The sequence below is a fragment of the Gasterosteus aculeatus genome, chromosome 15 (genome assembly GCF_964276395.1).
Source record: "Gasterosteus aculeatus chromosome 15, fGasAcu3.hap1.1, whole genome shotgun sequence".
NCBI classification, from domain to species: domain Eukaryota; kingdom Metazoa; phylum Chordata; class Actinopteri; order Perciformes; family Gasterosteidae; genus Gasterosteus; species Gasterosteus aculeatus.
The window spans coordinates 11,581,380-11,605,972 of NC_135703.1; the positions used below are offsets into that span (position 1 = coordinate 11,581,380).

Below are 24,593 nucleotides of genomic sequence, written 5' to 3' on the forward strand. Positions count from 1 at the left end.
CTCTGCTCATATGTGAGATGTATCTGCAAGGACTGCGTGTGTCACATGAAACCCCCCCCCCCCCCCCCCCCACATGTATGGGCTGTCTTAACTCCCGTACGTCTTCTCAAATGAATACCTCTGCTGCTGGAAAAATAAACCGTGGCATGTGTCAGAGTTTTCTGAGAGAGCTCCTGGCAGATGATCATCCTGCAACCATCTGACCCAGTTTTGCTTAAAATGCTAAGGGACGTTATACATTATAGACCCCAAAACACACACAAACATTCCGCTATCTCTGCACCGCTGCACAGACACGGTCACAAGCAAATTTTACACTCTATCAAATCTGCAACACATTTGTACTGTAGCACGCACAACGGTTTAAAAACAAAATTCAAACAGTCGGTCTGAGAGGCTAAATGTAATGAGTAAATTAGAGCTCTGCAGCATTCCACTCATGTGTAATCATGACTACATTTAATTAATCAGCTGCAGTGGAGCAGAGACAAATGCTGAAGCTAAATATGTCTGACTGTGTTAAGGTGTGTCTGGCTGAGCAGAGTATGAATAAGAATATGTACAAATTGATAAAAATAGAAGGCAAGGAAAGAAACACAGAGACAAAAGACAAAAGGGAGGGGAGGATTGGAATGAAGGCTAAGAACGAAAGAGGAAGCCACACAGGAGAAACAAAAGCATGAAAGAAAATGAATAAAGTGATGACAGAGAAAGCGAGAAAATGAAATTAATTGAGGGTGAGGAGAAACAGGAAGCCATAGAAGGTTCAATTTAGGAGAACAATTAAAAGAATGAACAAACAAATGAATACAATGAACAATACAGAAAGGAAGTAAAAGAAAGGAGAGCAAAAAAGGGAATAGAAGAAATGACTGAGCGGATTAAAAGAAGGAATTAACAAACAAAGACGCAAAGGCCAAAGAAATGAAATGACATTGGGGGAATTTAAAGGGGTATCAGTAAATAAAATGGATGAAGGGATGTTGGAAGGAACAGATGAAAGAATGCAATATAAAAGGAGGGAGAAAAGTAGGAATCAAGAAATGATGACAGGGTAGGTGAGGGGAGTGTAATCCGTCACTCCACCGAGTCGCGGCCTGTGGATGGATCACTGGATTCGCCACAATACTCGCTGACCTGCATGACAGCTATTAACACTTTGGCCCATCTGTTGCCAACTTGATCCAGCAGTTAAGGGGGGGGGGGGGGGAGTCAACGTGGCCGCATGGATGATAGAGAGAAAGGCCGACAGAGAAAGAGAATTGGAATACAGCTGTACCATAATGCATGCGTGTGTGCGTGTAAGTATGTGAGCCCGTGTGTGTGTGTGTGTGTGTGTGTGTGGGTGGGCAGACGTGAATATCAGTAGGTGTGTAGTTAATGATGTGGCATCATAATGAGGCCCAAGACATCCGTTCACACACATTTTCCATAGCAGGACCCTCATTATCCCCGTGTGGAGTTACAGTGGTAGTGGAAGTACTTTTGTGTGCATATTACAAACGAACAGACAGATTAAAAGAGCGGTATTGAGAGAGAAATAAAAAGGGATTCAGACAAAGACCAGGATTCAGACATAGACTGGGCCCTTTCATTATTCATGTCTGCTTTAGTGGCGGTATCCTGCTGTTATGGAGAGAAAGAGAAAAAAAAGAGAGGAAGAAAAGCTAAATTTCACGCATTAGAATGAAAAAATAAAATAATAGAGAGAAACATTAACTTCCCATAGACTCCAGTGCAACAGCTCATAACAAACCAGAAAATAAGAAAAGTGCTAAAATTCGACAACTCCCCCACACACACCCACACGCATGGTCCACGCACACAAAACAAGCCGCTGGAGCCCACAGAGGCATCCTTGACCTTTCAAAGCACACAGGGAGAGACAGAGGTGAACTTAGGTACACAGAGAAAGCCAAGAGTGGATTTAGGGCACTTTTCTGGCACAGCGCACTGAGGAGGGAAACTCTTTTTAACCCCCCCGCCCGCTCGGACTTGATCTGCCTTTCAGCGTCATCCCTCCCTCCATACTCCCACTCACCCTCTCTTATTCACTTCCTCATTCCCTTCCTCTGCAGCCGTCCCCTGCTGTGGATTTACATCCGCCAAATTCCACTCCAGTTATTTTCATGTTGGGTAATTTCTGATTCTTTCGATGTTTATTCATGACCGAGGTTCTGAGAGAGAGAGACGAGAAGCCAAGTGCTGAGCTGGCCCAGAGGGGCCTGGTAGGGCATCTGCATTAACACTACTGGAGCCCACGAGCACATGTTTGCACACACACACATACACACACACGCACACACTAACCCTAACCCAAAATAAAGAACAAGACCATTTGGATTTGTTGGTTTTGGCTCGTGAAACCATATTGTGTCATATTGAGATTCGGCGGCGAATCACTATGCTGTTTCTCTTTCGTCAAAGAGAGAATATATATATATATATATATATATATATATATTTAAAGGTTTATTTTTTTTAGACGTCACTGCCAAACCATGTCTGACCCTCATCTGTCAGCAGTGTTTATCGTGATGTCATAACACACACACATACACACACACACACACTACAATAAAGGCTGAGTTTCTTTTCCAAACCCACCCCCTCCTGCAAGTGTAGTCATATTTGTATGTTGCCCACTGGGTGATGTTGTTTATGCATGCGTGCATGAGTGTGGGGAGAGATTGGATGTTCAAATGGCCGATGGAGAAGGTGGGGTGGGCGGTTTGAGGTGGGGGGGGGGGGGGGGGGGCATGGTGTTTGTCTCTCAGAGTGGGTTGACGTCTCTTCTATGCCTTTGGACTTTCCTTTACTGATCACCTTGTGTCCGTCTCTGTCAGCTGGTGTTTGGCGTGCTCCTTCTCTCCCTAAGATAAGCCGTGATCACTCATGCCAGTTCAAGTGTTTTTAATAAGTCACCCTAACTACACCACAACCTGCTTCAGACGCCGCCGTCTTGTTTTCCCCAGAGGCATCGAGCGGATGTATGAGATTAAATCTCTGTGTTGACAGATCTTGCAATGCTATTTTCAGATCTGACATTCCAGCATGCATTGATTGGTTGATATTCAGGTGAAACCCATCTGAGCTGAAGTGTTGTAACAGTTCTAAGCAGCCTGGATGCCTGAAATAACTTTCCCTTTAAATCATATTGTGTCCATGTTTTAATGTAGACTCGTAAATGGGTTTTCACCTGCAAACCATCGTTTCTTATTCATAGGGCGCCTCTAAAAACAAATCTTGAAAGGCGCTCAAAAAAGATATCTCCTTGAAGAGCCGCGGACACTGAGAGATGGGTCTCCACTTTTTACATCCTGTTGCAACAGCGTTTGTTATTCTGCATGATTTGTTTTGTTGTCAGAAGATCTGATGACACAAATCGGACAAAACCCACTGACCTGAGCCCAACAAAGAGGATTAGCTCAGTTGTTTGATGTGAACTTCTATAAACGACACTTAAAAATGTTATTTCATTCAAACACTGTATACTTAGCAAGACATTTTAAATGTCAGATACATTCTGGTGGTCACAGACTTTATGTAATCATTAACTTAGAGGACCATGTACCTGAGTAATATGTGCATTTTTAATATATGCAGAGACAAACCGTCATCATCAACCATATGAAACAAATTATTACGGAGGTCGTATTCAACCATCCTTCTATAGATAATATATATAATATAAAAGTCCTGTTTTAAAAATGTGACTATATCTGCCATCTCCAACGAATTAGCAGAAATAGAAACTTGAATGGACGAGGGAACACGTCTAGAGCAACACCACCACCTGCTGGATGCTGAGTGCAGGCGCAGCACCACCACCTGCTGGATGCTGAGTGCAGGCGCAGCACCACCACCTGCTGGATGCTGAGTGCAGGCGCAACACCACCACCTGCTGGATGCTGAGTGCAGGCGCAACACCACCACCTGCTGGATGCTGAGTGCAGGTGCATCATATTTTGGCAGGATGCAGCTGTGACAGAATAATTAGGTCAGTAGGAGGCTCCAGATGAGTTTAAATGTGTTTTTTTTATCACGCCCATTCATTTAGTGTATTTCTGACTCCATTAAAATAAAAAGTCAAATCACGTCACCGAACCAACGCTGCGGGCTGTCAAGCCATTCGACCTCAGAGCCAGAGGTTATTTATGTAACAGAACGAAAGAAGAAGAAAAACACCTCGGTATTGCGCACGTTGAGCCTCTCCACCGCTAGATGGAGAAGTGGAGAATGGTCCTTTCTCCTCCGACGGGAGGCCTGGATTTGATCCCAATTTCAAGGCTGCTCGTGCACTTCTCCTTCGCAAGCCGCAAGCAGACGGCCCGGTTGCTTGTACGTCATATGATAAGACTGGACGAGAGCCAGCACGGGCCCCCCGGTTGGAGAGGAGGACCTATCTCATCCAACGCGCGCGCAGCCAGGGCCCCCTTTATCTCCGCCAGGCAGAGAGGCGTATCGCTTCCCCTTCTCCCCCTTAACATACCTCTCACTCTCTCTCTCTCTCTCCCCCTCTCTCTCCCTCTCTCATCCGTGCACTAATAACTACACCACAACCTGCTACAGACGACGCCCCTGAGGTTTCCACTGAGGGCGCAGCCAAGTCCGCCGTGCGTCGAGAGAGAAGCCGCAAGGGTTTTCTTATTATTATCGGGCTGCGCGCTCACGCTGCCCACGGCATCACCTCGGCAGTAACATAAGGGGAGCCAGCCAGAAGACGAAGAGGAGGAGGAAGAGGAGGAGAAGGAGGAGAGGAAGGGAAAGAGGTGTTAGCGTACTCCGAATTGACGCTCAGAAATAAACAGCCTGTTTTGGAAGACGTCCGTGGCGGGAAAAGAAAGGGATCTGCAACTGAGTAAGTCGTCATTTACAGCGTGTGTGTGTTTTTTTACTGTAATTGACCTGTTTTTTTTGCGGTTGCTCGTGCAGCGGTGCAAGATGTGAGCTTCCAGCCCGGCAGCATCCTATTAACTCCGGCTGGAGGCATGGCAGAGCGGGGCAGAGGGATGGAGACATGGGTGGGGTGGAGGCTGGGGTACGGGGTGTGTGGAGGTGTAATACGAGGTGTAAAACATATGAGGCGACAAACTATTGTCACCACGGGAAGCGCAGCGTGCCTTCGGGGGACTCGGCTGCACTCGGGGAGGGTGACGGGCTCACAGCCGAGTCGGACGGAGGAAAAGCTGCGTGATCTTGTCAGAAAGCCGCGCTCGATGCCCACGGGGCCGCTTGACTGTACGGCGCTCGGCACGGTGCAGCCAGGCCGACAGGTGTAAAAAGGGGGGGAGGTAGGGGGAGGTAGGGGGGGCATGTTTACGCGAATGCTTTTGATAGCGCGTCGTGTCATATGGATCTGTTCGGACGGGAGCGGAGGTTCTGCTTTGGCCTCGACGGATGGAATTCCAGCGGCGCCAGCTGCGCACCGCCGTCACCGCCTGGGTGAGAGGGATGCTGAATGGCGCGCGGGTTTAGGAGGAGGGGAGAGTAACAGGGCATTCTATGGTGTGTGTGTGTGTGTGTGTGTGTGTGTGTGTGTGTGTGTGTGTGTGTGTGTGTGTGTGTGTGTGTGTGTGTGTGTGTGTGTGTGTGTGTTGTGATGCGAGCATTCTGCTCCAACATGGCGCTCATGAGCTGAAAAACACGATTGCATATCGTCCTGTGTGGAATTTGCACCGTGCAGGAGGACGAGCATCACTAAACAGCCTGAGACTTTCTGCCTGAAAATTAATCTCAGCTTAGGTTGCCACTGTTGATAGAGTCTTGCTTCTCTGTCCTCCCAGAGTATCACATCACCGTGCGTGTGTGTGTGTGTGTGTGTGTGTGTGTCCTTCTGTTTCTATTCCAGTCTCTGAATAGAACAATATCCTTGGGACAGACTGGTAATTTTTTTTTCTAATAGTGTTTGATCACAGCAGGTGACACGGGACATACAGTGTGCTTTTTATTGTTCGGCCTTGCATCCATTGTTTCTCCGCTGGGTTTCTGGCCTGCTGACAGACGCTGCTGTCGTGGACAACGTCTTTGTTGACAAGACCACCAAGTTCAAGACGATAGAGTCGGCAAATTGCGTTTCTGAGCGAGAGAGACTTCGGATAAGAGGACGTGGAGTCTTCGTTTTGGTCGATGTAGCTCAGCGACCCCTGTTTGATTGACTCCTCTAGTCGTGAATTAAAGAAAGACATGTCATCCGTTTGTCAGGTCGGTCCAGGTTTGAATCTGAGGTTCATTTGATGTCAAAAAAGACAAACTGCAAGGGATGAAACGTGTTCACAGATCTCTGTTGTCCTTTTCATTACTATGTTACAGCTGTACTTCCTTGTTTTAAATATGGCTGAAAAATTCCTGACTGAGACCGTAATCCATCAAAATCAAGAGTCATTAAACAAAGTACTTTAACGCCACCTTTTAAATGGCTCTTTGAAATCACGGTTTCCTGTGCACGTTTGATTATATGAAACGTTATATGACCCGGCATTATATTTGTTTTCTGAAAGGAGGGATTACGATGTGAGCGCCACGTCTCCGCATACTGTTTGCTGTTCGTTTTGTCTCATTTTATTGTGTGTGCGAGACATGTTAAGTCCACCGTAGGCCTCTGCCTGTGTGTGTGTGTGTGTGTCTATATCCGGTCGGCCGCTCTGTGTTGTGTCAGCGACTGGTAGTAGAGCTGACAGCACTTGTCTTGTCCACCCGATCATCATGCGACATCATGACTCTGGACAGCCACATTTCTGTGTGTTTTCTTATGTGTGTTGGTTGAATATGCAGCTTTGTGTGTGGATTTTAGTCAAAAAAAGGATCCGGTTTCACCATTTCAGAAAATTTCAGGAAAATGGGCCGGTAAATTGAAGGTGCTCCATCCTTATCTTGCGCTGTCAATGAAAAATGAGCTGAAATGTAAACAAGTGACCCTCTTTCCAAGCCGCCAACTACAGTCAAATTGCCCAAGTCCTCAGTGAGCTGAAGTAGGAACTGTAATGTTGTGAGTGAAAGTGTGTTGTTGTTAAAAAGAGCACAAACTCCCCCGATAACTATCAGGTCATCAGGTGACATAACAGTTGTGTAGCCGATATCAATGCAACAATGCTAGCGCTCACCTACATTACAGTCAATCACACGTGTCGCCCACGTGTACCATCGAGTGAAACATATTGCTGCATTTTGTGTACAGGTGCATGAATTTTCTGCTTTTCATATCGTTTGGGCTGACTTGTTTTTGTCGACGATTTTACACAAAGACAAAAAATTAAGCTTAGGCGACAAAAAACAACTGAGGTGTCATTCAGAATAGTTTGGAGGTTTTGCCGCTTTGATTTGGTCTCCCCAGTAAAACCACAGTCACCGATGGGTCGGATAAAGCGTCGCAAGAGCAGCAGACTCCGCTTGATGTATAAATGAACGTAAATGCCAGGGGAGGTTAAAGGTAACTTTTCTATACGAAATATGATATATTTTTCCTCAAGATACGACCATTAATGCGTGACTGCAACAGTGGCCGAGCTGGTTGGTTCAACGCCATTAGCAGGAGATGGGGAACCTATCAAGGGGTCACATCCTGCCCCCGGGCGAGTGCCCCCCGGAGTGATTAATGATAGTAATCATCCTCAATTACTTTACTGTCATTAAGAATCACTTGCTGCAGTGGTTATGAAAACACATCAGCGCGGCAGTGGAGGAAGAGGTATGTCGTGCATTGTAGAAGCCTTCACCGTTACAGATGCTAGTGGAGGGTAAAAGAGGAAGTGGGAGCGAAAAGCCGCTCAGCCAGCGCACAGATAAGGAGTAACAAGGAGGAGAAATAAGGAGCAGAGATGTGAGATCTGATCATGCAATCGGCCTGCGTTGTTTTTTCTCTTTCTATTAATCCCTGCTCCTCTTTTTTTCCTGGATAGTCACTTTTTTCCAGACTGTCTCTCATTACAAACGCCCCCCCCCCCCCCCCCCCTCCCCTCCTCGGCTGCTTCGTCATGACAGATAAGGCTCTCTCTTCCCAGCAGATGGTCTTTCTTCTGATAAACTGTCATTTTTAGCGACTAAGTCATTTTAATCCCAGAGGGAAATGTGCTCAGTGTCTGTTTTATGCACCTCTCCCAAAACACACGCACGCCCGTGTGCTCATATGACGGTAAAGATTCTATCAAGAGCACTATTGATAAGAAATAGTCATCTTCCCGCACTGTGGATAACCTGAAACTAACACCACACACACATTTAAGCGGAAGGAGGATAATGAATAGGAGGCATTGTCGCCTTAATAAATGAAGCATAGTCGGGTGTTTGTATGATCCCAGAAGAGATTAGACAGGGGAATATCGGAACAAACGTACTTAGTATTAACAATTCCTGAGCCTCTTGATGGTCTAAGTGGGGAGCGGGATCCTGCCACAGGGGAAGGCCCGTGGTCGGCCTAATGGTTTCGGCGTTAGCATTCAGAGGCTGCTCCAGTAATGCAGGTCGGAAGGCTTCTCCTACCCTCCGGATATATAGAGCCTGCTGATGGACCGGAGCACACAGCAGCACACTGTAAACACACGAGCAGTGCTGTCAGCAGGTGTGTTGTTGATGCCAATCGATACTTACCAACAACCTACTCGGGGCAATCTGCTTCGACTCTCTTAGCTTCTTGGAATATGTTTACGCCTGGGGTATTTTTATTTTCTCAATGCAATGTCATAAATAATGTGGTTTATGTTCATCAAAGTGGTTTGGAACTTCATTTTCGTCAGTTGAGTAATTGATTAACAACTAATTGCTGCAGCCTATTTTGCTCATGGACCTTTACCTTTTTGTTGCCTTCCCGTAGCAGCTTTGTGATGTTACTACACACTACCAAGTCTTTAACCTGGTTATCACCTCCCATTTGAGGTTGACCTCTCATTTTGTTGTCCAATCGTCTGCGTCTGTTGCCTTTTGTTCTAAAGCAGCTTGCCAATCGGAACATGTTGTTTGCAGGATGGCGATCTCGAGTGTATTGGTTGTTCAAATTTGAATTTTCTAAGTTGTGAACCAAAGCCTAGATTGTCAAACCTCCACCAGGGACCTATAAGTCACAGATAACAGTAGACTTGCAGTCCCTGGGTGTATAAAAATGAACAAACAAACACAACGACTGAATAGATTTGAAGTGTCAAGGTTTCTTGTTGTGGAAGTCATGAAGGTTCAGTGCCGTCAAGTGATGAAATGAGGAAAAATCCAAAGAGAAGAGACAGGATTTACAGAGAGGCAGAAGGAGACAGGGGTTTCTGGAAGGCACGCACAAACTGGGACGGACATTTTAAGTCAGGTTAGAAATTCAAAGCAGATATTTTCACCACTTCATTGGCTCCTCACAGATTTCGATAAACCAAATCCATTCTGTAGTCGTGCACAGTCTCAGTGTCTAATCAGTAGTGTAACCTGGGGAAGCCGAAGGCTGAGTACAAACCGTATCTTACTGTAGGTGTATTATGCATAGTCTGCGTTTCTGGAGCTTGACTGCTGATAAAAACTACAATAAAGAAGCGACTGTCACTTCTGACTCCCTCATGCCTCCCCACATGTCTCAGTCTGTGCGTTCCTCCCCTTTGGGCTTCTTAAATATGGATGTTTCACACCATGTCTCTACTCCGTACTGACAGAGCTTTATTTATGCTTGACCTCTGGAAGGAGCTTGCCCCTTTGACCTCTGGAACACTAACAAGTGACCTCAGCGGACTTCCTCATATTCTTATTGGCAGTGCCCTGTTAACGTTTGTGTTGCGCCTCGGATAGAAGGATGCAGAGCTGCATGTGTGACGTGAAGAAGTAGTGTTCTGCGTGGTGACCCGGGACGATCCCGTGTGGGCCACGCGTGCGCGTGTGTGTGTGTGTGTGTGTGTGTGTGTGTGTGTCTGTTTGTGTGTCTGTGTGTCAGCGGCCGGGCCAGAAAGGCAGGGAGGAGCATTGTTGTCCCTGTGCTCTTCTGGCCCGAAGGAAGGAAGCTGTGGAAATGGGGAGCAGAGAGGAGAAAGAAGTGCCACTCCAACTCAGTGAGTGCAAAGGAGATTTTAAATGAGTTTCCTCTTTCAGATTCTCTGAAGAGTTTTCTAAAACAGGGTCTGGATCATTTAACTCAAGAGCCATTTTCGCAGTCATTATTCTTTCTGGAGAGGAAACATTTTTCTGTGTGTGACTTGACTGTAGTGGAAGTGACCACTGGATTGTTTTTTGCATTAGTATCACTTGCCCGTGTTGTTTTTGTGTGTCTCCTCATCTTATCAGTTCGAATTTTGAATAATAGTACGACATTAGCAATTACATTTGTTCTTGGCTACAGGTTTTTGTTGAGTTTGGGTGGTAGAGTTTCATAATGGCTCCGCGGCATCAGTTAAAAGCTTGTCATTATGAATTAACACCTGGGTGAACATGTTTCTCTTTTATTCACCAATAAATATGTTGTTAGATGCTGCATGCCAGTATTGTATAACTGGAACTAATAACGGTTGTAATGTGTTGATATGAACAGTGTGAAGTCATTCCTTCCTTTCCGTTTGGCAACTTGTCCTCAAAGCAAACCGGTCAGTTATTGTGGATTTTCAGCGGTACGTTTCTAAGGCGGCTGGATTTGTGTTTGGCAGATTGATTTAAAACAAACTACAGTGCTCAGGTTTTTGGAATGAAAGGACTGCGTGTTAACAGCAACAACGTGGCTCATTGATGTGTTTAAAATAGTTTGTGGACAACAAGGATGTTCTGTGGAATAGAAAAACAAGTTATTATGCCTAAAAGTCGATGTTGGTTACTTGATCATTTTTATTTTTGGTCCCGTGAGATTTGTTGACGAAACTAAAACATAGAACATCACAAGACTCGTCCTTTTAAAACTCTCCTCGGGACAAGTAATATATTCTTGTTTGTTTATCGTGTCGTTTTCCATGTGGGTGCAGCGTTTTAGGTGTAGGGTCAGTTCACGCTGTGCATTCTTTACTATCCGCTGAAGCCCCGGATGCAAGAAATCCATCTCTCTAAAAATCCGCTCACCTGAGTACGTGTGAGTGGGAGACCCCGGATCAGAATCACTCCAATCCCAGGTTGTCGTGGTGTTTGTTTAAGGTAATCCTAGATTGGTGTCGATGATAGCTGATAATGTGCCACTCCCGCCGACACGTCGACTCACATGGAAAGATGATATGTGCCGCCAGGGACAGAAAGTGTGACTGATATCATGTACAGATATCAGGTACTTGACTGACTGTCTATTGTAAATAATGAAAACAGGGTTTCTCTGCTGACTTCTCACAACACATTAGTGCAATTGAACGTAACTTGCTTAGTTGAAAAACAAGCTTTTAATGTTTTAGTTGTAGCAAGGATCATCTTGTAAAACATGGGAGGAATTCCATGTGTTTGCAGCTCGGAGAGGTGAGAGTTTTAAATGCATGTTGTGCCTCAGGCCAGGCTGATACCCCCCAAACAAAGACGCTCAGCGGGGTTGTCATTTATCGAGCGCCTTCGACTTTAAGCTCTAATCACTTTTAGGGCATTTCAGTCCAGATAGAGAATATGTAATTGCTGCTATTAGAAGAGGATGCTGGTGCTCGATGCAGGCGGATAATGTGTTCCTGGAAATGCAACTGCAGCAGAGCACTCAGCGGGGAATAGGGATGGTCATTAGTCCGTTCTCCGGACTTCTTCTGCCCCGCGCCGGCCTTCACATATTGACATCTTCCCTGTTTTAGTTCCCTCGTTGTTAGTATGTACACTGGCGGCTAAGAAGGCGTCCTCCCTCAGACCTGTGGATCTATTAGATGTATCCGTCTCAATGTGTTTTCTGCCTGTCCGTGAGCGACGGCCGGCCTCCCGAGATGTCTTCCGCTCATAAATGTGATTACTCGTCTACGCTGCAAAGAGGCTCGTCTTTGCTTCAGCTCTCCGTTCGCCTTGGTTGTCCATAATTTATGAGGAAGGCAGCGAAACTTAAATTGCAATACATCTTTATGAACTCGTTACAGCTGCAGCCTTTGTATTAAATGGCACTTGTATTAAATCTCTGCAGCAGTTTTGTCACGATAACTAATTTTCTGGGCAAATAATTGTCACTTTTGACTTGACAAAGATAACAACATGTTAAACTTCATCAATCAAGACTATTGTTTTTTCACTATTGTTTTTAGGCATATATCTCATTGAGTTGCTTTGTATCAAGACTAAATGTAACATACCGGTAGGTAATAAGGGTATTTTTATTCTACACGTTAGTAGTCTTGAAAGTAAAAAACATTTCAAACAATTCCAATTTGATTATCCAATTAGCTCCTAGGGGCTGATTGGCTTTGAAACAGAATTATGTTTAGTTACACTGACGGATTTGTAGCTGTATATATACTAGTTAGTTCAGTTGACGTTTATATTTTTTTCTGTGATCTGATAGCCTTGTCATATATATGTATTCCTCGTTCATACAAAATAAATGAAGTTTTAGAAATTTTTCGATTGACATGGTAAAGAGGTAAATAGAGAAAAAGTAAGATCCCTGTGACGTTTATTTTGTGTACAATGTACGTTTCTCTCATGTCGGAGCGCTTGTGCAAACTCACCAATAAACCCTTGTTTACCCTGCATTTTTCACAACTGATGTTTCCAAAAATACGTCATTAAAATAAAGACGTCATGGCTCCACCGTGGGCGTGTTCTACCCCGCCTCAGCTGATGCTCACAGGGACCTCTATCAGGTCAGGATGGCCAGCCTGTGGCTGCAGGCCTCCTTCGTGCTGCTGATGAACTGATCCAGATGCTCAGTCAGCTAACTGCGCTTCTTCCACCTCAACCCGAGTGCTCGGAAAAGAAGGAGAATAAAGGACGGAATAAGTTATGAAGTACTGTCAACAAACAGCACCAACAGAACCTGCACATATTTGGAGCTTTAACGATTGATTTGCAGTGCAGGCTTCCCTTATTAAGCCATTAAGCGTCATTTTACTCAGTGCACCTCCAGATGGTTTTCTATACAGTACTGAGTGTGTGAGTGTGTGTGTGTGTGTCATAGGGGCTTGTGATCAGATGATTGCGGTTTCTCCATGTGACGCTGTTGCGGTGCGGTGGGGGAGCAGAGATCAGTGGGGTGTTCGAATGGGTGACCTGGAAGTGTGTACGGGAGGTCTTTCATGTCCCAGTGTCCTCTCATAATCAACCCCTGAGGTATTAATGAGTCGTACAGCTTCTCTGATTGGACAGTGTACTCACAAGCGTGACCAAAAATGCAGGCGTCATTATGTTTCAAGAGGAGCCGGTGTTGTTGCTTTGCATGCTTTTGTGAGTGCAGCAGTGTGACTGACCTTTGACTGCAAGGGAAATAGTTCACAGCCCGTTTTTTTGTTATTATTAATTTGTTGCAAGCAAATTCACAGTAACAGCGGGTGTCCTGGCCACTCATCGGGAGAAGTGACACGATCAAACGGTCTTACCACATTTTGCTGGCCCTGCAGAGGCTCGGTTGGGGAGTTATGCAGAGCACTTGTGTCATAGTTCTTTTGTAAGAGTTTGCACACTGCCACATGTTGCAGCCACATTGTGTCCCTCATCCACCACCTCCGATCTGTAGAAGACATAAGTTTGGCTACAGAGAGAAAATACTTTGTCCCCGTGTCAGCCGAGCAAGCAGTCCTTCTACTCCCCTTTCTGCTGTGCTTGCGTCCGTCCTCCATCCCGGAGCTTTGGTCTGGAACCCATTAGAGCAGGAATCTCCAGCAGCGCCCTGCTAGCACATTAGCATGCCTTCCCTGACTCTCCCCAACAGGAAAAGACACTCTGATTGAGTGCAAGCAGACAGATATTTGACCTCCGTCACCGGGAAGTCTTTGGAAGGTAAATGGCTGGTGACAGAGGAAGGTTGTTTGTCGCTGTGTGTCATGTCTGATGTTGCTGGTCACGTGCGGTTTGATCAATCTCTCTCTTCTTCCTTCAGGATGGCTGAGGTGTCCCAAGAGGAGAGACTCCAGGCCATCGCTGTAAGTCCTGTGTGTCCAGCTCTTCCTTTCTCTCTTGTAAACACACGCGTACAGAGTGCACATCAGGGCACACTGATGGATGTGGAAGCAGCAAATCATCGCTGCCTGTCGGGATCAGACCGCCCATCTTAACGACTCAACCTTTTAGATCCAATATCCTTCAACCATTAGAAGAGACAGAAAGCTAATGCAGCGGCTCTCAGCATCCCTCTTCACTCTGTCTTGCTCTTTTGGGTTTTCATCGCTTGAGTTGTCTGTTTTATCCTCTCTCTTTCTCTCTCTCTCTCTCATCGAGATTTACATTTTCACAAAGCGCTTTAGAGTATCATTCTACAGCGGTTTAATTCTTAATTTTCTGAAATCTCAAAACTTTGAAATATCTATCAATCTATCTATCGTTAAATCGTCATCACTGCCATAAAGAAAAACCCACGGTATGTTTTGGCATCGATCCATCAGTTTTAATAGTTAATAAGCAAACAGTGTGGTGTTCTTTAACAACAAATAGGCTAATGGTGGTACATGTGTGTGTGTGTGTGTGTGTGTGTGTGTGTGTGTGTGTGTGTGTGTGTGTGTGTGTGTGTGTGTGTGTGTGTGTGTGTGTGTGTGTGTTGCAACAGGAGAAAAGGAAGAGGCAGACAGAGATTGAAAACAAGAGGAGACAGCTGGATGATGACCGGCGGCAACTCCAGCATCTCAAGGTACACGCATGCATTATGCACGTGCCCAACTGGGCACCGTGCCGATTATTTTAACACAGGTTTTGATTAGACATGGGGCAGTGGTATTTGCAACGTGCAGACAGGTGAACTCCGGTGATGTCGCGATGTGGGGAGGAGGTTTTCAGGTTTCCAGGCGGGAGCGACGGGAATCCAAGGTGAATGAACTAGAGACGGAGATAAGAGCAATAGGTCAGTACACCAAACAACTACAAAGAGCGAACAGCGATCGATTCGCTGTTGAGGCTGATACGTGAGCACGGATGTGGCTGCCGATCCGGCAGGGACTGGATGTCAGGCCTCTGCTGTGGTGATGATGATCAGGACCGGGTGTGTTGATTGGGCACAGGTGGGAGCAGGCACTGGTGATCCCGGTTCTCCCGCCTTGTCGTCGTTGCTCGGCAACCGGAACAAACCGACAGAGACAAACAGGAAACCCTACTCAGGGAGCTGGGGCCGTGACAGGTTTGCTTAGTACTTAATAGTTAGAGCACAGTCAGTGGAGTTGTGATTCTCTTCTTTATTCCTTTGTGCTTTTTGGGGAAGGCAGTTCTCGCAGGGAAAATGGTAAATCTGAGACCAAAGTGTTGCACCATATTGACCTTTGACCCGCCCAGTGTGCACAGAGGACACAATCACAGACTGTCCAGATCTTTGCACCACAAAGGAGTGAGGTGGAAATATTCCAAGAATCCATTCTAGGGTGGCTGAATCAAACGTGAACATTGTATAAAACACTTTCTATATTCAGCCCTTTCTGTTTGGATTAGCTACAAATGCTCTAGGGGTTTTTATACGAACTGCCAGTGTAACACTCTCTTGTTAATGAGTGTGCCATAATGCCATAAATAATTAACTATACCAATATTTTAATCTCCATAATATCTGTAATTGTATTCCATCCATGAGTGGAAACCCTACCAGCCTTACAACCAGTACAAGTCAATCAAAGCCCATGGCGGTGTAATAAGGGTTTAAATCAGTTCAACGAGCACAAATAATAGGTTGCGCAACCGCAAATGTCCTTGAGAGGAGTAATTCATGAGAGGGCACAAAAGCTTCTCTAAAAGAATCTACCATGTTTTGTGCAAACTGTATTTGCACCTATTTATGATGAAACCCTCACTTGGACCTGAAAACAAAGCTGACAGAAACACTGACTACGTGTGGTAGACACCCAAATCATAAAATGAAACCCAGCAACTCCTTTCAAATCAGTCGCACATAGTGAGATACTCCCCAACTGCTGCTGTGACGGAATGTTCCGAATGGGCCGCAGATAACCGGCAGCTCCTCCACAGGCTGTTTATACACACACACGCTGCCTGAAAAACACACTCAAATCTTCGTGCATGTGGACAAACACTCATTGTATCAGCGCCAGGGCTTCTGTCAGCGTATGTGTCGGCATTATCAAAGCTATTTCAGCCCCGGACAATTGGGCAGGTCACCGATAGGAGCAAAGGTTGTGGCGTGCGCCGCCTGCGTTTGTGGCAAAAGTGTCGGCGGTCTGTGCCATGGCCCTTGCGTGCTCCCAATTTTTCTATTTTCAGAACAAACCTTTGTGAATGTGTGTGTGTGTGGTGGGGGGGGGGGGGGGGGGGTAGTGTAGGTACGAGTGTGTGCACGCCTGCGGTTTTTGTGTGCGTGGCTTCATGAAAGAACACAGAAGCCTCAGACAATGCAGAGGGCTTTGACAGAGGAAACAGATTTTGGTCCCAGTCCCACCAACAGGAAAGGGCTCTTACACCCACCGCACCCCGCTGTCGTCTCACATGCTCTCTCACACACACACAAACACACACACGTACACACAGAGGGGAAGTGTAATCACGCTGTACAGGAGCATTAGAAGGCCCTTTGTGCAAACCACAGCAAGTATTGCTTTTCCAGGGGCGGCGTACATGTGGAAACCCAATAAATGTCTCTGTTTACACCACCTTTTTATTAGGGTGTACCTGCTCCACTTTTGAATCACACTAGTACGGTAATCAAACACTGTGTATAAACTAAGCTGTAGTTTTTCCCAGAGATGGGGAACTATTCGTTTAAAACAAAGTAAAAAATAGTAATAAGAATTCTATACTGAATTATATTTTCAAAGAATAAGTTTTGAAAAACACATTTTGGAATTTCAACGGGCAGCTGTTCAGCACATTTGGAGAGCATGTGTGTGTGTGTGTGTGTATGTGTGTGTGTGTGTGTGTGTGTGTGTGTGTGTGTGTGTGTGTATCACGGTTCCGCCCTTTGTCTGCTACGTTAGCAGCTTTGACTCCAAAGAACGATAGAGACGTAATTTCAGGGCTTGGACTTTACGACTGTTCGTGCAGACTGGTTTGTGTGTGTGTGTGTGATTGTGTTTGCGTGCACATGAACGAGTGCATTACGTGATGTCGGGCGTAAGGGTACCGGGTGTGGCGAGAGAGAGCGAGGACGATTGCGAGCGAGAGAGGTAAGACTCGGAGCCCTAGAGACCAGCGGTATGAGGAGTGTTAAATTACACCGTGAGAGCGTTCGTGCTGTAAAGCTCTGCTGAGCTGGATGTCTGGAACTGAAGAACTCAACGGGGGGGGAAGTAAGAGCTGAAACAGAACAACAGGCCCTTTAACAGATACAAACAGACAGACCCTGACATTTACAACTTTACCCAACATTACACGCGCAAAACACAAAGTTCATGAACCCCATGATGGATAGAGATCCAGCAAAGAGAGAGGAAGGGGCGGGGGTCCAGTCGTAGAAGAGGGTAGAAAAAACAGGGGGTTTTGCTGTAGAAATTCTGGTTGCATCACTGGAGAGGAATTCACATCAAGCGGGTCCAGATTTTCCGGCACACTTGTGAAAGCAAGAGCTTTTTCTAACACGTTTTCCATGTGGACAAGCAGGGTTGAATTACGCTGCACGATCCACCAGCTGCGAGTAAGAAACATTGTTATATATACCGTGAAGCATGTCGAGTATTCGCTTTGATTTAAGCGTATCTACGGGAGGGAATGTGGATGAGGGGTCAGGATAAGGATACGGGGCTGTTCGCAAATAGATTCAGTAAACACTGAAGACGAGATATAGAGGTGGAAGGTAAGAGAATAATTACCGGTGAAAAATCCACCTCAAGACAAAGTTTATAGGCTACATTTTATTCCCATCTCGTGCTTCATTATAATTCATAAGGGACAATTTAATTATCTTGTCCTGGAATTAACTTTACAGTAATTATATTGAGACTAACAGTTTACAATCAGTACATTTAGTCACAGTCGGTGCTTTCAATTTCCCATCAAATGTGTTTTATGCGGTTTCGGATTAGAAGTATTTAGTTCTTTCAGCGACTTCCAACCGCACGCTCGATTGAGTAGAACCGGAGAATCGTACCATAGTCTGTCTGTCTTTCTGTCCAGCTCTTTAATGACCTGGCGACGTGCCACGGTCCACTTGGCAGGGACGAGTTGGCAGCGGCTGAAGTGTGTGACAGAATCACTGAGTGGCAGCAGTCAGCGGAGAAGTGCCGGACGCGTTCGCTGGTGGATTTCTGTTTGTGCACTTGCCAAAGTCCACGTTGTCCTCAGTCAAAATACTGCTAATCTGTTCCAATTGACAGAGGGTGAGAACCTGGTGCATTCTGGGTAATTGTCCTGTTAATAAATCAACTAGCTGCTTCTGATAAATGAGGGTAAATTAACGCCGTCTCACTGCTTCTTTTTGTCGCACTCAGGCACTAAATAGGGGGTCAACGTGAAAATGTGTTCTTCTCTTTGCCACAAGTTTAAAACTGTCCCCGTTCTCTTAGCTATTGCCTTTTCTCCGTGTTCATTCTCAACAACGTGCTGGTGTCTGTGATGCTTCTTGCAGTCGAAGGCACTGAGGGAGCGCTGGTTGTTAGATGGAGCTCCAGCGGAGGAGGAGACCCAACAGCGTCTGCATGAGGACGAGGTGAAGACCAAACTCCTGGAGCAGGTCATCCTCAGGTCAGCTTCCAAAAAAACACTGATATTTGTTCCGGAAAATTCCATCTAGGCATGTATGCATACGTTTTATGAAAACGATGTAAGCCACAGGAAGAATAGAAATACCTCAATACTTTTCAAGCCACAGTCATATCAATCATAGAATGGCGTCCTCATACTCCTTATGACATCATGTGAGGGATGTACGTTGCTTTGTTGGTGATGTATTCCAAATTGAGTCGTCAGAATCTCAAGAAATTGGACATTGAAACCATAATTTATCTTTATCTGTGACCCGGTGCAAGTGTTTGAACTTGGAAAAAGGAACCTGATTGCAGTCTGTAGATGTCTGAGGGGGGTTTGTCTGAGCATTCATATGGTCAGCATCATGGTCAGCTGTATGCAGAATTAAAGGGACACATCCTGGGCATACTCTTTGTAGAAAATGTGCTTATACATGCAACATTATAGTTTCTGTCTCAATTTATTTTAACCAGTGATTTGCATGTGTGTGTGTGTGTGTGTGTGTGTGTGTGTGTGTGTGTGTGTGTGTGTGTGTGTGTTTCTGAGCCAGGCTGGAGCAAGAGATTGAAGAACTAGAGACGGACCCTCCAGCCAATAAGGGTGTGGCCAAAGAAAATGGAGGTAAGTCTCAACAACAACATCACACAGGAAACCACAGCAACGCAGCCCGGCCTCTAGGAAAGAGCAAGCAGGCTAATAATGGCCTCGTCATTTGCTCTATTAAATTGTTCCTCTCGGCCGGAGGTCATTGAAACAATATTTCCTTTCTTTCTTCATCTCTCCGACTCTCGGGACCACCCTCTCTCCCTCTTGCTCCCTCCTTCCCTCTCAATGGCACTGTGGTGCCACCTCCAGGTGAGAACGGAGTCGTGCAGGGCTCGGGTCAGACCCCCAAGAGAGAGGTCACAGGGATCGAGGCCAAGCTGCTGGGTCCCAGTCCCGACCAAGCTAGCGCAGACAACCCCGTCACCCTGGTGTTCATGGGCTACAAGACCGTCGAGGAGGAGCAGGAGGCTTTGGGAATGGAAGGTGTTGAGGGCAACGTCAAGGCTGAGTTTGTTGTGATCGAGGATGGGGAAGGGAAGGCCGGAGGAGAGGCGGCCACGGGAGAGCAGGCTCCGCCCAACGGGAGCATGGCGGATAAGGAAAAGGCCAACGGAGGCGGAGAGGAAGGAGAGAAGGAGAAGAAACAGACCTGCAAGTGCTGCACGGTCATGTGAGATGTGTGTGTGTGTGTGTTTGTGTGGGCGAGTACACACCTGCACCTGTGCAATCGTGTGTACTACGGCATGTGTCTGTATTTGCAGATGTGTGTAACTTTGTGTTTGCGTGTGAATGTGTGTGTGAGTGTGTGTGTGTGTGTGTGTGTGTGTGTGTGTGTGTGTGTGTGTGTGTGTGTGTGTGTGTGTGTGTGTGTGTGTTTAAACAAAAATGCGAAGTACAGTTACACAGCCAATAAACCAACAATGAGAGCCAATACAAGCTCCAGCTACAACAACAAGAACCACAAAGACTCATAAGTACACTTTACTCTGTATACTTTCTCTGACATGTGTTTGACTTTTGATTTCTATTGATATTTTTCTATTTTTCCGTCTTGACATTTATATTGTATTCAGTATGTATATCTTTATTATGGGACTGTGTACTGTAAGTTCATTGTTATTACTGTTGGAAAAAAAGAAAATGTATTCGCTCTCTGGATTGTACTGCTACCAACTGGGAGAAATCTGGAAAATTCAAATCATTAAGTCAAAACAGCAAACTATGAAAGACACGGATACCTAAATATATTCAACAGTCTATATTTATCTGTGCCGGCCTGCCAACTATTTATCGGTCAATTTCATATTGCAATATTGTCTAAGATATTATTTTAAATAGTATTTTAATATATTGATATGAAATTATGTTTTATACAAGGTATTTATTGTTTTTGGTTCTCTATATCATCTCAAACCATTAACTGCATGTAAGCTTGTAAGCGCTACCAGAATCGCGTTACAATCACAACAAGTGTCTGTTCTTAGCCTCACATGTGCTCACATCATACATGTCTCCTGGGTTTTTTCCATCAGTGACAGTGAAGTAATCCTGCAGTGTTACAGACGAGCTTCAAGCCTCAAAAGAAATCGCCAACACAGACACAAAGCGGCGGATTAGAACAGTGACCATGTCGCGAACCACGTTAGCTTCTCATAGATAGTAAATGTGACACATGTACGTGAAGATCACAGCTTTTGTATTTTTTAAATAAGATGGTTGCTACTTTATGATCAATGGAGTTACGAAGAGCCGCTGCGCACCGATTAGAAATGCTTCAATACTTTTTGTCCTCTCAACCGTAGAGTCAATGTGAATCTTATGAGGCAGCACTGCATGAAGCCTTGCAACTGTTTTGACTGTCTTGTCACTTGTTAGGTCTTAATTATACGCAATCACGTTAACATGAATGTAAATCCAGGGGTTAAATTGGGATTACTCAGCTCACCGTAAAAAGAAAAGAAGAAAAAAAACCCAGCTTTTTGTCTCTTTATGAAGCAAATAAAAATCAGATGATATACTGTAATTTCACTGTGTTGGTCGGCTGCTGGTTTCTGTCCTGACTCGCTCCCAGTTTAACCCCTGACTACTGGTCTGTAGACGCCGGCCTGACACTGCTCCAATAGACTTGCAGCAAAAGAAAAACGGTCCGGGGCATTTAAATACACTCACTATTAATAATAATATTCCTGATCTTGAATCTTTTCAGTTTAAAAAACACAATACAATAGAACCTGGTCGTGCCGAAGCTTCTAAGTAAGCTCGTGCCAGAAACAGGCCGCATTCTAAAATAAAAGTTTTTCTAACCATTTAAATTTTTTTATAACTATTTACATCCACTGTAGCAGTCAAAAGCCCTGAGAGCCTGTTTGAAATACAGTTTGGCCCTAGTTTACCAGACAGCAAAGACTCCATTGACATTGTGGGTCGGTGATGCTACGCCACCAATGCCTCCACCCTTCAACCCCGTCACCCCACCCCCCCCCAGACTCATCCCCGTCTCTGATTCACCCACACACCATCACCATCCTGGTTGTCAAATACACACGGACCCACCGTCTGCCGTCGCTTGGAGACACGCAGCTCAAAAACCTCTAAAGTCGGTGCTAAACCCTGAGTCACATGACTCGTCGAACGCTCTCCATCCAACAACTGCTCTCCTTCCCTCTGACTTACCCCACCCGCGGGGTAAGGGGCGGGGGGATTGTGGGCACCTACTGCCCCTGCATTCGTTGAATAAGAGAGTATTTTGCAACCTTCAGTGCCGGATGCATCATCTTGTGTCCTGCCTACATTTACCGCCAGAAGGATGATCCCTTCAAACATTCCCGAGGGAGGTCGACGGAGGAATAGTCTATGCTTCCCGCGTGTACAGTTCCACTGTATTTGTACAACTCGCCACTTTCTCTCTGATGTTGACTCGTTTTTCTTTACTCTGGCCCCTTTGCGAGGCGGTATATTGTATTTGATGTGTGTATTTTTAAGAAGAAAAGATGCCCCCTCTGTGTGTTGTTGGTGCCTTCGTCAGGTTCAGTTGGTTGGACTTGTCTGTCTGCCGTCTTTTTTTTTAAGCCGGGGTTTTTCTTGCTCTGCTCCTGGTCATGATGACCCCATGGAAACACTGCCTTCTACTCGAGAGAGAGGTACTACACAACCGTTTTCTCTTGATAGCTATAAGTGAATGCAGCTAAGATGACGAGTAATATGCAGACTACAGTTGGTGTCTTGAAAAAAAGACCTGTTTTATCCTGTGGTTGATCTTACTGTAACATACAGATTACATTTTTATTTTTATTTTTATCCCACATATCCAAGAGCCTAATTAGATTCAAAGTTGACATGTTTTGTGGATACAGACTTTATGCAGGAGACTAACTGGCTACTAGGCAATGTGCCGGGTATACACATGTGTGTATGTATACGCATACATACCTCTGTATACATAGAAATACATCTAACCTTGTTGCGCTAAAGCTTTGCATAATTGTGGGTCTCTGGGACAGCAGCGTAAAAAGCAACCTTGTGTTAGACCAATGCCTGTTCATCTATTCTGTGGTCGTCTAAATGTTTAATCTTGAATAAAGCTACTGTTTGTTTACAGCAAGTCAGATAAGCGTGAATGCAATCAACCCAACAAACACGTTTGTACATGTAAACCATGGTTAACGGCATCTCAGCTGATGGAGCCACAGATGGCGGACCTTCTGTAGTATTGCAGCCGTCTGGTAAAAAAAAAAAAGAAGAAAATAACGACAACTCCCCTTATTAACAGGGAATGAATCGTGAACAGTAAGTCCTGATTGAAAGTGAGATGTTAAAGATCTAATTGAAACATGAAATACGAGCAGATCCACCAGTAGTGGAGGCTGTAAAGAAAGCGGCCTGGGATGTTCTGTGAAGTGCACTGCTCCAAACATGCCACTAGAGAGCATCTGTCTCCTGCCGTGGAAGTTAATCCCATTACAAAATCTTCAAATATACTGTGACATAGGGAGACAAAGGCAGATGGGGGGGGGGGGGGGGGGCATTCCTCATAGGGAGGTCACTTATGCACTATTCAACCCAACATAATTATGCTGTTTCAAGCTTCAGTAAGTTCTGCCTCCCATGAACAACAATTAAAAGCTGAATGTGGAAGATTCACTTTTGTTGACACATCCTTTGTGATGAGACAGATTTTACAGTTCAGTGGAAGCAGAGGTGCTCACGCATCACAAGACAGATAATATATTGTTTGCAGTTTTTAGGTCACACCCTGCTCTTTTCTACCCTCTCAAAGACACAACGCAAAGGATAAAACACAACCGCTCTGGGTTTGATTGTGAAATTGTGTAAAAGTCATTGGGAATAAAAAGGTGGCATTTGTTTTTTTGGCATGAGGCACAAATTAGGACGGGCCCAATACCTGTGGCAACCAGTGAAATCAATATGTAATCCTTGGTGATGCAAGTGTTTACATTTTATAGTAACAAGTTACTGTTCACAAACATCTCCCACTGTGACAGGTTGTGCTGCTTATCCAATATTTATGGGTTTCTGTGACGTCACAACTTTCCATTTACAAATAGCTATCATTCAGTTACTTATCTTCCTTTTCCAAGAGAAATACAAACATGTAAGCCTGACAACTGTATTAATTAAAGCATTGCATGTTTCTTGATAGGAAGCTATTTTCCTTCTTCTTCTCGTAAGCCAGTGGCGACATAAGTGCCTCCCACTTGTGTTGTGCTTTCCAGCCTGACTACACCAGTGCTCCTACGCCTCTTTCTTTAAAAAACTGGTTATATTGGTGACCTACATCTGGTTTCCTTGTTGTTTTGCATTTGTATAGTTGCCTCCTCCTTTTATTGTCACAGCGGAACGCTTCTCTTTTGCATTTGAAACTACTTTTTTGTCTTTTTGGTGAATCAATACTTGTGCTGACACACGGTATCGAGGCAATTACCGGCTTGATTGTGTTGTGTCTCATCACACTCAGTGGTGAGAAACTGCAGCCCACCATTACTACTATTTGAATGGATACACAAAGTTTTGGTCATAAAGACGATGTGACTGCATTCATACATCACGCTTGATGACCAGTGTGGGAGGAAAGTTCACTATACATGACTGTGCACGACTCTTATCTTGAGGGAATTTTCTCAAGTTTAAAGTGGTGAAATCGATGAAACTAAGGACATTTACTTAATTACTCTTATTTTATTTGATAGCTATGCTTTTATACACAAAACATGAGTAACTTACTTAGTTATGATCCATTGTGGATCCATCCACACACTTTCTAAAAGTACCATTATCAATACATTTTCTAATGCTATTTATGTATATGCTATCATGTATTATTACTCTTACCGAGTAATCTAATCACCAATGTGGATACTGGTTCTTATTAA

General features: G+C 45.0%; 1 protein-coding gene across 2 annotated transcripts; it reads left to right on the top strand.

Annotated features, from left to right (window-relative positions):
• Window positions 1-4,206: 4,206 nt before the first annotated feature.
• palm1b (paralemmin 1b) lies at window positions 4,207-22,808 on the top strand. Of its 2 annotated transcripts, none has more exons than XM_040200478.2 (6): window positions 4,207-4,861; window positions 13,928-13,970; window positions 14,591-14,671; window positions 18,539-18,654; window positions 19,208-19,278; window positions 19,513-22,808. In XM_040200478.2, exons 2-6 carry the CDS (start codon window positions 13,929-13,931, stop codon window positions 19,875-19,877), a joined length of 675 nt encoding a protein of 224 aa, XP_040056412.1. In that variant the 5' UTR covers window positions 4,207-4,861; window position 13,928; the 3' UTR covers window positions 19,878-22,808. The 2 variants fall into 2 exon arrangements, with proteins under 2 accessions (XP_040056412.1, XP_040056413.1); XM_040200479.2 differs by lacking the exon at window positions 4,207-4,861 and adding an exon at window positions 13,357-13,827.
• The last annotated feature ends 1,785 nt before the right edge of the window (window positions 22,809-24,593 follow it).

Coding starts and splice junctions, on each gene's coding strand:
- palm1b (XM_040200478.2), top strand. CDS start 13,929: ATGGCTGAGGTGTCCCAAGAGGAGAGACTCCAGGCCATCGCT. Junction 18,655..19,207: donor CTGGAGCAGGTCATCCTCAG/GTCAGCTTCCAA, acceptor TTTCTGAGCCAG/GCTGGAGCAAGAGATTGAAG. Junction 19,279..19,512: donor TGTGGCCAAAGAAAATGGAG/GTAAGTCTCAAC, acceptor TGCCACCTCCAG/GTGAGAACGGAGTCGTGCAG.